At 42.4% G+C, this 14,080-nt stretch overlaps 1 protein-coding gene across 3 annotated transcripts in view; it reads right to left on the bottom strand.

The window, feature by feature from the left end:
• FUT9 (fucosyltransferase 9) overlaps positions 1–13,219 on the bottom strand; it is a 48,627-nt gene extending 35,408 nt beyond the window's left edge. For 2 of the 3 annotated variants that reach the window (XM_083730608.1, XM_083730607.1), the window contains exon 1: positions 12,572–13,219. In XM_083730608.1, the coding sequence (XP_083586734.1) occupies positions 12,572–12,713 (142 nt within the window). In that variant the 5' untranslated portion in view covers positions 12,714–13,219. Of the gene's footprint in view, positions 1–11,772; positions 12,191–12,571 lie in introns of those variants that run through there. The other variant, XM_083730609.1, reaches the window with a different exon arrangement.
• Between the last annotated feature and the right edge of the window lie 861 nt (positions 13,220–14,080).

The following is a 14,080-nucleotide window of genomic DNA, read 5'->3' as shown; positions in this document are numbered from 1 at the left end:
GGGGTAATTTACAGATGGTAGTGCCACCACTACCTGTATTTTAATACTTTACTCTGAGCACATAGAATCCAGACCTATAGTATCTCAAAGGGAACAGCCAGAGATCAGCTTTCCTCTTAGTAATTAAGTGCCTTGAGGCAGAATAGTCAGTGTGGGCAAGACTGCCCAAGCAAAGGCTCAGTACTCAACCTCAGGTCTCTAAGATAGTTATCAAAGCAAAAGAAATACTAGCTGCATTTAAATAAAACAAACAGTGTTTCTGAACTGGTCCTAACACTGGATATAAATCCTAAAAATCAGTCTCAGTAACTTACAAATGAGAGCAAGTCATTCTTCTGCATGCCTAATAGGATGGGTTCTGGAAGATAAGAGGCAGAGCTTCCCCAGACCAAAAAAACATGTTTAAAACCATTTATTTTTTAACTTGTGATTCAGCAATAGGAAGGCTAGCATGAGAGAAAGCCAGCATCAAAATGGGACTTTGGGTTTCTAAGGTTTAATATGTACATGATATATTGGTCATGGAAAAAAACAACCTTATGAGGTGCAAACCTGAGAAGATATTTCATTTTGTAAACCTGACAAGATATTTCATTTTGATCCAGATATTTCATTTGGATCAACTCAGTGAAACCACTTTCTTTTGGATTTATGCACACCTCAGGTGATGTTTCTGTTCCTTGCTGTTATGGAGGAACAAAGCCTCTAGCAAACATAGTGACAAGAGGGTTGAGGCTTTGGGTACTGTTACAATGTTTAAAAGAGTAAAATGTGTAACTTACTCTCTGTGGGTTGTGTGCAACTAAGCCATACTCAGAGTAGATGCATTGAAATCAATGGACTCAAGTTAGTTGTGACTAACAAGGCCATTGATTTTAAAGGGACTTAGTTGGGTATAGCATTGTGTTTGAACATTAACAATAATCAATTCCTTTGGCAAAGATTCCTACCTTGATAGCATCTAGTAGTGCAGATGGAGAAGCAGGAGCTCAGCAAAATATTTTTCAAACTTGTTGCTGCTGTTGTGGCTCTCAAATAGTACTGAGTAAACATGTACAGTAGCAAGGCAATTCTACCATGCATGTATGACGTGGAATGGGTGGTGGCAGATAATCTAACATAGAAATTGCCATATCCACTGCCGGGCAATTTTGCTTTGGGCAAGGCAGAAGGTGAGTACATAGAATTTTTTTATCCCCTGACACACCTGTGACTCTTCACCAGTCTGACTCATCTTTGCCTCTTGGCTTCCCTCCTACCCTGTTTCAGCTTTTCCCTCTGATTCTGGACTTCTCTGCCACAGACATTGCCAGCTCACTAAGCCCTGTTACCCCTTCAGCTTCCAAAACCTCCTCTTCAAATTCTTCTCCCTCTTCTCCCTCTGCCCACACATAGAATCATAGAATCATAGAATCATAGAGTTGGAAGAGACCACAAGGGCCATCGAGTCCAACCCCCTGCCAAGCAGGAAACACCATCAGAGAACTCCTGACATATGGTTGTCAAGCCTCTGCTTAAAGACCTCCAAAGAATGAGACTCCACCACACTCCTTGGCAGCAAATTCCACTGTAAAACAGCTCTTACTGTCAGGAAGTTCTTCCTAATGTTTAGGTGGAATCTTCTTTCTTGTATTTTGGATCCATTGCTCCGTGTCCGCTTCTCTGGAGCAGCAGAAAACAACCTTTCTCCCTCCTCTATGTGACATCCTTTTATATATTTGAACATGGCTATCATATCACCCCTTAACCTCCTCTTCTCCAGGCTAAACATACCCAGCTCCCTTAGCCGTTCCTCATAAGGCATCGTTTCCAGGCCTTTGACCATTTTGGTTGCCCTCCTCTGGACAATCATTGTCCCACCAAGACAACTTGGGTTCTAAGCCATCTTTCCTTCCACCACCTCTCTGCATCCAACTAGTTCATGACAAGCAATGGATATGTTATGCTGCTTAATAATAATGCTCTTAAAATATAACAGGTACCCCCTCAAAAAAATACTCTTATCGTATAGAATAATGTTAAACAGTGCAATACCAAAAATGATGTGACCTAAACTGTGGCCAATAGTCCACGTGCCAATTTTGGAATTAATTTTAAGAATTTCCTATATTAAATTAGATAAGAGCAGAACAAACCCCCAAAACAAGAAAGAAAGAAAGAAAGAAAGAAAGAAAGAGGAATATAAATAGGGAAATCTGCTCATTCTTATCTGAATATGCATATGCTGCAGTCAATGTCTAAATTTGGGTATTCACAAAATTCACCCAGTATTGTCAGTATTTACATGTGCCTGCCAACATTCATAACATTTTGAACGTTTACTATAACATAAATCACAATTTCATCAGTATAAATTCCTGTTTTGCATTTTTTATGGCTTCCTGTAACAAGTAATGCAATCCATATATATATATGTGTGTGTGTGTATATATATATATATATATATATATATATATATATATATATATACCCCAACAACTGCTAATTGTGTGTGAATATGTTAATAAGTATTTAAGAGATTGCAATTTCCTGATTCAAATATTGAAGATCACACTATTATATTTGTGTTGCTAATGCCTATACTGAAAACATTCAATAGCATTTTAAAGAATCAAAGTATATAGATATGTGTTCAAAAATTGTAACTGAGCAAAAAGTTACTCCAATTATCTTATCCTTAACTGTCTCAACTCCTGAAGCTCAAGGTGATGAAGGCAAAACTCTAGCTTCACTCGCATGCTTTCAACAGCACTTAAAAACACTAATGAGGGAAGGAATGCTCTAGAAAGCTGGAAAGAACATACAATGCCCACCGAAATTCTCTTTATTGTGCTGTAGGGGAGAAAAAGCATAACTTGTACCCTCTGATTTGTGTCTTCTCCTCCTGCTGGAGAATACTAGAGTGTATATCATGTTTCAAGTAAAGAACTTATATGATATAATTCTGCTTTTGGATAATACCTTGTGCCAAGGGACACGTAGCTAGACAACTCTCATATTAGGAATACTGTGAGTATTCACAGCCTTGTGAGTCATACCAAGCTGAGAATGGTACCCAAGATTCTACTTGCTCCCAAACTACCATTCCTATTCCCCTAAGGCATAGCAATTTACCTATGGCAACAGGAAAGACAGAAGGTGGTCTTAGAGGTGTCATCTCCAGCTGGGGATGGACTGGAGCCACTAATCTCATAAACCTGGGGTGGGTGGGCATTATTTCTGGCATAAATTGTGCCAATAGGATGGTCTCAGTCCCATCCCTGGCATGAGAATATGCTCTGTCGGTATTTGCTGCTGCCTCCAACACTATCACCAGTAAGTTTCTGGGTTCATGGGGACAGGGAAAAGGGACAGAAGGTGGTTGCTCCATGAACTTGAATTGCACTGACAAATCTTTAATCTTTTTGGGTTGAACCAGCATAAGGAAGAAATTTGGTCCGGTTCACATTTCAGTGCAAAACTCTTTAATTAATATGAAAAAATACACAAACTGAAATGCAGCTATGCTTTGAAATTCACGCTTCTTTCTGAACAAGCAATGTTTAAAAAAATGTGTATCAGGAGAAATTTGCATTAAAAGGCTGGTGAATTTTAATGAGAACTTTTTTTTAACATCACAATGATGTGGGAATGTGGAGAAGTGGGCCTAAGATTGGAAATATAACAATGTGAGAGAAACCAAAATTCACAGATTTGTCCTTCCTTAGTTGAACCTTGACATCCTTATGTAGTACTAGTCAACAGCAAGTGAAAACCTTTTCTACCTGACTACTTCTGTGAGTGTTTTAAATTAGGGGAGGGAAGAGTTTGCTGCTGCTGCTGCTGCTTTTGTGATTGTACTATATTGACACGTTGTTTTGATGTATTTTTTATTTGATTATTTTCTTGTCTTGTCTCATTGAAATTTTAACTTGCTTTTATCTGTGTATTCTAACCTAGGTGCAGCTACATTTCCTGAGACAGTAGAAAATCCTTAACACATCTAAGTAGGCATCTTGCCAGAGCTGCCTGGCCATCCTCCAGAAGCAGTTCAAGACATATTTATTAGAACTGGCTTCTGGTGGCCAGGACCATATGGGATGAGGGTTTAATCCTTGGAGACTCCGGATCTAGCATAGGTGGGTCTTGAAACTACATGTTGTAATAGTTTCCCCCTCATAAGAAGAATGCTCCTGTTCATGATTTCTGCTAGCCAACCATGAATTCATCCAGGATACTATACAACCGGGGTAAGGAACTGGACTTGGCCAGTAGGTCACATTATTATCTTCCCCAGCCCTCAAAATCCAAGACTGACAGGTGGCTGGAGTCACCCACCCACTGATCACCTGATCTCACAATGGTATCAGGTAGCCTACAGAACCTCCATTCAAAGCACTATTGAGTCTTCAAAAGTCTCTTAAAGTTCTGGGCAAAATAGTGTTCATTTGCTTTGGAATTTGGACAAATTGGTTGCACTGGTCGAGCTGGTACCTTCCCTTTGTTTCCCCATTTGGGTTACAATCCTGTTGGCACTCACTACCTGAGTTCATTATTAAAGCAAGTGGCACTTTTACTTATTCTAATTCTGGGAAAAGTTGCTAGAAAGGACTGGAAATGAATCTGTAAACATTAGAAAACTTCAGTTTGCAAAAGTTGTTCCTAACTTGCCATTACATTTCCGTAAGAAGACTGGTTTAATGTTGGGTAACATGGCAGAATAATAAGTCCTGATCAGATCCTAGTTTATTACACGGGTTTGTTAATCAACATTAAGCTAGAGTTCCTAAGTTTGAATGCAATGAAGAATTTGGGGTTAATGTAAGCAATGATCTCTATCCTGAAGCTGATGTACTAGTAGAGGAGGGGAGGGAGGAGTATGGAGCCATGGCACTAGTTCACAGGCTGCAGATGAAATTGAAATGAATATCTGAACACAGCCAATTAATGCCTATATAATAAAACTGTCACTGCATAACTGGTACATTTATTCTCATAACATTACATCAGTCTGCAGGGCTGCCATATTTTATTCCCCATGACTTTAACAGCTGAACAGGCAGAATTCACAGATGATCATGTCCCCATCAGTGCACTTGTTGAATTTTTGTCTGCCATGCAGAAGGTATAGACACAGAAGCTGTCTTAAGGGAGGCATCAATGCTTTCATGACATCCACATGAATTACTCTAAGGCTGCTCGGCAGTGTGTGAAGTAGACCTCACTTGCAACTTGAGTGGTAGTCTTTAGGGAAAATAAGGTAAGAAACACTAGTGTTGTTCTGCCACACTTGCACATAACCTTGCACAAGAATTCACACAGTGTAAGTTTTTGTTGCAGGTGCCACTTGTTACATTCTATTTTAGAACGCTCAAAATGCAGGTTTTGAATTATTTAACTTATCAATGCATGCTTCAAATAACTGATTTTTTTATTTCATCATTCTCTGTGAAAACTGGTTATGTAAAAGTACATTCAAAATGAAAAAATACAAAGAGGAAAGGAGAAGCAATGGAAACAGCAAAAGTATATTGACCTTGGTAAGGTAAAAGTAAAGGACCCCTGATAGTTAAGTCCAGTCGCAGACGACTCTGGGGTTGCGGTGCTCATCTCACTTTACAGGCCAAGGGATCTGGTGTTTGTCCACAGTTTTTCCGGGTCATGTGGCCAGCATGACTAAGTCGCTTCTGGAGCAATGGAACACCGAGACCAGAGCGTTGCACAGAAACACCGTATACCTTCCCGCCAGAGCGGTGCCAATTTATCTACTTGCACTTTTTGGCATGCTTTCAAACTGCTAGGTTGGCAGGAGCTGGGACCGAGCAACAGGACCTCACCCCATCACAGGAATTCGAACTGCCGACCTTCTGATCAGCAATCCCCAAGAGACTCAGTGGTTTAGACCACAGTGCCACCCACATCCCTGACCTTGGTAAGAGTACATACCAAATTTGTGATTTTCACCAAGACCTCTTCAGATTCATGAAATTAATGATGTGCTTCATCATCTTACTTAGCCTATGCAATAATAATAATTTTAAAATGCTGCAATGGTGTCTTCATTTACTCACTGTAGTAAGATTATCCATTTATTTAACAATCAGCTGAAATAATCCCCAGTGATTTCAGGGCAACTTACTTTCAAAAAAGTTTGTTTAGAATGAAGGTGTTGCAGGACGGAGTTATTAAATCATCAAGCATAAGTCAAGGACAATAATATTCATGAGTAATTCCTAATGGACATGGATAATATTGCTACTAGATCCCTTATGTCTGTGCATGATGTAGTCGATTAATACTGTCATAACATTGTCATTGTGCAGGCTTTATGAAATGCCACTGTAATTGCTTATAGTACATTGCCAGAATAAGAAACAAAAATGGTTGGAGTTGGGGAGTAGTGGCAAGGGAGATGCCAAACCTTTTTGATCTTATACTCTCCTCATTTACAATGTAATGTGACAAACCAACAGCAAATTTGGGCTAAATTAAAACACTCCCACTAAAACCAATGTGAGACCAATGTGAATGTCTCCATCATCAGCTCTCAACACTTTGCTTTCTTGTTTACATGAGAAAAGAGGATTCCAAATAACTAATCAAATAATCCTGACAAAATACCAGGAGTATATAAGTCCAGCAAAGCAAAACAGCTCATTTATGATAGCACAGGACTACACCATGCCTAGAACCCTGGGAAGTGGGTCTTGGCTATGGATTTATTTATTTATTTAGCAAGTTTTATATACAAAGTGATTGTAGTAAAACCCCAAAACAGTTTACAAATAGAATAAAATAACAGAATTAGCAGCAAAAAAATCCAACTATGTAAAACACTCAAAAACAATTAAAATCAGCAATAAACCAAAAATCAGATTGAAACACATGCCCACAATCTACATGTTTATACAGGCTTGCCAAAACAAAAACATTTTTAGCAAGTGTGAAAAGGAGTACACTGAAGGTGCCTGCCCAATTCCATTAGTGACAGAAACTACTCTACATGAACACAACGGACACTGCGCAGACAGGATCTGCAAAGTCACAAGAAATGTATCTCACATTAAACCACGTTCCAGTACCACTGAAAGACCCGAAGATGATAACTTCATAGAAAGGGACAATGTCATCCTGCTCACCACTCCTGCTGCATCAAATCCAGCACTCCATGGTCAATGCTACCAAGCAAGGACTAGACATCATGCTCCAAGCTATTTGCAGGATTATGTTAAATGAAGGAATCTGTTCTTCTGAATCATAGGTGAATTTTCCAGTTTTATTCCATTGCTTTATTTGTTTAAACAAAAAAAATTCCTTCCAGTAGCACCTTAAAGACCAACTAAGTTAGTTCTTGGTATGAGCTTTCGTGTGCATGCACACTTCTTCAGATACCTGCACACGAAAGCTCATACCAAGAACTAACTTAGTTGGTCTTTAAGGTGCTACTGGAAGGATTTTTTTTTGTTTTGACTATGGCAGACCAACACAGCTACCTATCTTTATTTGTTTAGTTTTATTATTTTAGTTGCAGTTTTTATTGTACAGTTGTAAAAGTGTTGTCAAGTGTTTTAGGATTTCTCAACTGTTCTGCGGTTTTATATTTAGGGGAAAAGGAAGGGTGTAACCTTTATGGAAAATGTAGGCTACATTTGTAAGCTTGGGATAATGGACTGAGCAGGGAGGGGGAGACCATGCCCCAGAGCATTATATCTGCATTTCTTCCTTAAGCACCCAAAGAAAAGAGATGGAACTCCCAAGCACTCTTAACACATGACCATGGAGGGTCTCCATATCCCAGGTATGGCCAAAGTCCGTTTTGGGGGCCTAATCCGGCCTGCCAGTTGGTTTAATCCGGCCTCTGTGGTAGTTTATTTCCTGGGGTAAAATCCTAAAAAAACTTCAGTAACTTCTGCTAAAAGAAGCTCAACAACTCCAACCCTACAAGAAGTTCAACAACTTCAATCCTAAAAAACCCTACCTTCACTTCATCAAATCTGGCCCTCTTTGAAAAAAGTTTGGACACCACTGCCATATCCCATAAATTCTGTCCTGAAACATGGGGGATTCAGTGTCCTAGCTTACAAAGTCTCCCTTATTTAACAGGTTGAATCAATGCCTCTCAAACAGGGGATATATGCACTTTGCATATACAGGGAGATCATTGGCCACAAAACCCCAAACCAGCTCCATTATAAGTAAGTGATGTCCACCTGATTGTGTTATTAATTTCTGTTTGTGCAACATGACTTCCCCTACACTTTCCCCTCCCTATAATCCCTCATGTGTCCCCCATATGTGTTTCAGGGGTCCCCACAAACACTACCAAGCAGATTTGGGGAGTGTGCAGGGGGGCTACAGAGAGCAAGAGAGGAAGGGAAAATCCAATTGTATTAGGCAAAACGTTGGCTGCCACCCATTCTATTAAATCCCAAGTCATTTGAAATTGGTTATTTTGAAAGAGATGCTTAATGTGATATAAATGTTTAAGGTTTATGATTTAAGTAGAAAAAATATATATGCATGTTTTAAAGAAAACTTTCTTGTTATCCTCTCTGGGTACAGAGAGAAAAAACACAGAGAGGGGGAAAAAACCCCACAGCCAAATAATTTGTGAAAATTCATGTAATCTTTAACAAGAATTTGTATTAACTGCAATCATTCTAGAGATAAGGGTTGCTGAAACAAAACCTGAGAAGAGCCTTAAACACTTGAAAGTTCTAAATATTATATAGTATTACAGTGTTGTTATTTTCATTATATTCTTTATTGTTGTCTGTTCTGGTTATCACATTAATACTTTCCATGCCCTTGGAACCTCGAAAGGACTTTTTCTTTCCATTGCCTCTTTTTCAGTGAAGAATTTCAGCCACTGTTCTCTAATTCATTACTGAAGTTTATATCTTTACCTGTATCACACCATTTTAATGTTTTCAATAATGTTTCCAATATAATATCTTCTTCAGTTGTTCCAACCAACTGATTGCATATGATTAATACAGAATCACAGTTTAGAATTCAGTAGCATTTTCCAAAACGCACGCCCCAAATCAACATTTGGACTCAGCTGCATTCTAGTTTTTTAAAACACAGTAAATTCTCATAGTATTATTTTAAATATACATTTTGCTATATAACCCACTGTACTTAAAACATTATTTCATGAAATAATATAATTCATATATTTCAGATATATTAAACTATCATTTAAGAGCATTAGTAGTGGAAAGCTCTTTTATCCAGCATATTTCCTCCCCCCCCCACCCTTGCAGGTAAAATTAACCAATTTAGTCATACACATTTATAAACCAGTGAGATGATTGAACATGCCCCCCCCCTACTTCAGCCATCCACTCAGCTATAATGCTCAGCCATTGGCCTTGGACGACTTAACTTCTTACCTTGACAGAGCTGTTACAAAGACAAAGCAAGATAAGCATATACTGTTGAACTTTGATTATTTTGTTTTAATAAATCAGAGTCCAAGGTATATAAATAAAACACACACACAGAAGTACAAATTGCCAGCCCAATCCTTCTTAAAAATCAATAAGCCCCAAGTATCTTCCATATACCTCTGTTGAAGTATTATCCTAAACTCAGTCTAAGCTAAAATTCACCTTCACCCCGTCAGTGATTATTCTGGTGCAGATATTCCCCAGGTGTAGATGGGATACTAGAATTTCATGCTGATTGGCAAAACCAATCTGGGTGCAGGTCACCATAATGAGTGCGTCTCATATACCTAAAATGTGCTTGTGGATGGGGGCTAAACCTTTCTATTCAGCATCCAAGGCTGTTCCGTCATATTATTTGCAGAATTAAGCCTGCGTATGTTAATCTCTTAACAGTAGTTGGCTGGCATTTGCTTGAAAAAGTGGGATCAATGAATTAAAATTGTTTCCCCTAGTCCTGCCTTAGTCTCACTCCAATGGAGCTAACTATCTTTATGGTGGGTGCAAATAGAGACCCCTCATGTACAACAGCATGCAGGCATGCAGCCACCTGTCACACACAGAGGATCTCTAGATTGGGTTCAGTGCCTGGAGTTTTCCTAACTAAGCACCGTCATCAGAGTTTTATTGAACCAGCAGCAACAGGCTTATGTCAAACTGTAAGGTATCTGAAGCAACTGCTGCTACACAGATCATGGTGCCTGTTCATGATGTTGGTTCAGTTTAAGGGATAAGAGTTCCAGCTGATATTTGCTTTAATGTAATGTACAATCCAATAACAAATGTTTCAATTAATTCCAATTTCTTAATAAATTACTTTGCCTAACCAGTGTTTGTACAAAGGCAAGTCTGCAGAATTCTTCTTTGTCTATAGATGCAATTATTTCTTATTTTATTCCCTTTATTACTAGTGCATAACAATTATTCTATTTAATTTTTCATTCCCTATATTATGGTGAACATATTAGACACTTATTTTATTTTTGCAAACAAAGGCACTGTGTTGCATTTTCCATTTTATTTCTTCCTCTAGTTATTTTATTCTACTGTAGTCCTTTCCTATTCTCCATAGAACAAAGGTTTATAAATATATGGAGGTAAACTTCTCATAGGTCTAGGCTGAAGTGGTACAAATGCAAAAGCCTTTAAAACGAGGGGGAGGTAGAATTCTATGTTTAAGTTACAACCCTTCACATGTGGCTAATGAGATAATGCTTACCTTAAAAGGGCGGGGGAAGGTGAAGGTTAAGATGAAACAAGGTACCACAAATGTAGCATTTGTATACATATGCATACAATGATGCCGCGTGTGAAAAAAGAGAGAACAAGGAACCACTTCTCTCTTTTTTCACATGTGACACCACTGTATGCATATATATACAAATGCTATATTTTTTCTGAAAATAATTTTTTTGGGAAGAGAAATCAGAGCAATAGCTTTTGAGCTACAGCTTAATACAGTATGGTGATAGAAAAGCAAACCCTCCATGACATAACCATTACTAGTAATGACAGACTGACTCATTGCCATAAAAACCCATGGAACTGATAGTTCTGAACTACCAACAACGTTTCAACTATTAGTAATCACTACCTAGTTTTCAGCAATACAGCAGCTCTCAAAAGTTACTGTCAATGCTCACAAATCAAGTGCAGGTTCACAAATCAAGTGCTACAACCTTGGTTTCTAGGTAGATACCAGTATTCAAAAAGACATTTTACTGTGCCTGTGAAACTTACTGTGTATGAATGTGGTGTGTGTGTGCTTTTAAAGCATTCCGTCCTATAATCCAAAATATATGCTGCTGCAGTATAAACGAAGAAAAGTCCCTTTGTCATATTTGACAGACACACATGCACTGAAAACCGAAAACCCAAATAGGAATTATAGTAGGATTACTACTACATGCTCCAATTTCTTCAGTTCAGCAGAACCATTATTACAATAAACACTGACTCAGGTGTATGTGTGTGCTCATATTTCCAAGATTACAAGATTGCAGAGTTACTTCAGCAACAGGCTCAAAAACCTATGTTTCTAACGTAGTCAGCGATGCTGTCTATAAAGTAATGATGGGGTGTTGGGGGGTGAGTGGAGAGAGAAACTGCTGTCATAACAACCCTTCCACAGAGCACTACTGAAATACTGAAAATAGTCTGAAAATACTACACAGCCTACAGCGATATAAAGGGAGGGGGAAGAGGAAAAAGGCATTTCAGTAATGCAACGTCCCCATTCTCCCATCTGGAAGGAGACCTAAGAAGAGGGGTGGGGTGCTTTGGCCATTCATTTTTGGCGTCTCCTTCCTGCCTTCGCCCTGAGAGCATCCTAACGGCTTACCTATGGCCCCCAATCACATCACCGCAGCCCTGGAGAGCCAGGTGTGCAGGGTGCCCTCTTCTTCTGCATAGATGGCATTCTTTGCTCAGTCGCGAGGAATGGTCCAGCGCTCCCGTGGAGAAGTCCTGGCGCGAGCCCAGCCAGCTAGCGGGCAAGCAGGAATCTCTTTTAAAGACTTCATTGTACGGCAAGGAGCAGGAGGAGGAGGAGGGAAAGGAGAGAAGCCTGCAAGGGCATGAAGGGACTGTCGAGGGGGAAAACCTCCACAGCTCCTCTTCATCCACTTCTCTCTTTCGAAACAAGCACCAAAAAAATCAGGAAAAGTTAATAGCTGCTCGGAAAGGAGCAGCTCTCAGAGAAAGGTCTCTTCGGCTGGGCTGAGGACTCAAAATGGGTAAAAAAAGGATGAGCGAGAGGAAGAAGGTGCCCAGTGTTCCCAGAGGCCAAGAGGGACACGTGCTATTCAAAAACCACGCTGGAGGGTTCTGGGGCGCTGGACCCGAGATTGGGAAGCTGTTGTTTCTATCCTCGTCCCAAGAACAGGCTCCCTTTCTCGCTCTCCTTCCCTCCGACGGTTTCCTCTGCTATGAGGGGCTGCCCAAAGGCGAGCCTGCTCCCTTTCCCTGCGGGGCAGGAATGCCGCTGACTGACTGACTGACTTGTCCCCCTCAGGCAGCCGCCCGCCACTTGCCCCGAAGACCGAGAGCGCGCCAAAATTCACCCCTCGCCCGCCCCCCGCCGCCACCCCCTTCGCCGGCTAGAGCAGGTGCTCCGAGGGAGGAGCCACTCCTTCACTCACCCGTCCTCGGTGGGAAAAGGCGGGAGCGCAGCCGAGGCGCCGCCCTGGGGGCAGCGGGGCAAGAGGAGCAGCACGAGCAAGAGCGGGCGCAGGGGGGAGCGGCCGAGCCGGGGCTGCTCCTGCGCGCGCTCTCGCTGCCCATCCTCGGCGCCGGTGCTGGATGGAGGAGGCTCGGAGAAAGACAGAGAGAGAAGCAGGAGAGGGAGACACGGAGAGAGAAAGGACTCAGCCTGGGGCTCGCGCACGCGCGCGACCGGCGGGCGCGCGACCGAGCGAGGTGGGGGGGGGAGAGAGGGTGGCTGGGCTGCTGGTGGTGATGTGAGGCGCGCGCGGGGTCGCTGCTGCTGCTGCTGCTGTGGAAGACGCCGGCTGGTGTCGCCGCGGTCTTCCCGCTTCGCCTCCCACCCCCCCACCCCCCTGCAGCGAAGCCTCGCGGTTTCGACCCGCTCGCCGAGGAAGTCGGAGCCGCTCGGCCGGGTTGGGGTGGGCGAGAAGGAGAGCCGAGGCTGACGGAGCGCGCAGGCAGAGGGGGCTCCTGTTGTGAGGGACCGCCACCCCCTCGGTTTCTCGCGGCCCCCTCTTGGCGCCGCGCACCCACAGCAGCGCCTTCCGCGGGGAAGGTCGTTCTGTGGGAGAAGGGCAGCGAGAGCCCCCGGCCGCCCCCTCGCTCGCTCGCTCTCGGCTCTCGGTCTTCTTCCCCTCCCGCTCGGCGCCCCCCCCCCCCCCGTTCTCCAGCGCTGCCTCCTTCGGAAAAGGAGGAGAAAAAGAGGCAGGCAAACCAGGGTTATGCAAAAGCCAGGCAGAAGCATCCCCTTATGGATGTGTGACACATCGCAAGACGGGCTTTTCCTTCCTCGCTGCTATGATCATTTGCCCCCCTTCTGTGTGGTTTTGCTACATCGCCTTTGTTGGCAACAACGTAACGCGCGTGCAACAATGAGGAGGCGAGGAAAGCGGATGGCCAAAGACATGTCCGTTTCAGATCGGAGAGGGGTGGGGGTGGGGGTGGGTAGGCTGGATCTGCCTCTTCGCCTTTGCAAATAAAGGTATCATCTAAACACGGCGGGGGGCGCACGTCCGAGCTGGGCAGCCGAGCGTAAAGGCAGATCCAGCAGCAGCACCCGACGCTTGCGCACGTGCTGCTCTCAGTATTTGTTTTCTTGTCTAGCTGGGAAGGAAGAAAGGAGTTCGGGATACAGAAAGGATGCTCTGTTCTGAGCACTTGCTTCTAGCCAGCCAAACAGACTCAGGAAGGAGACCTTCTGAAAATAGAAACAGCCTTACGCTGGGATCAGGAAGAAGTTTGCGATGCAGAGCTTTGCAGGAATGCACAGGACATCTCAAGGGATTTGTTAAAACTAACAAATAGTGCCATCAAGTAAATTTACGTTTAAGCCTATCGAAACGTATTTTGACGTGCAAGGCCCAAGGGGGCGGGTGTAACTATATGGAAATTAGGCAAGCAGGTGCCAACAACAGATACTGGACTGTCAGCAGCTACCTAAGCCA

Source organism: Podarcis gaigeae (assembly GCF_964106915.1).
Source record: "Podarcis gaigeae genome assembly, chromosome: 3".
In the NCBI taxonomy this organism is placed as follows: domain Eukaryota; kingdom Metazoa; phylum Chordata; class Lepidosauria; order Squamata; family Lacertidae; genus Podarcis; species Podarcis gaigeae.
The sequence above is the reverse complement of the archived record's forward strand: the minus strand, read 5'-3'. Positions and strand labels throughout refer to the sequence as shown.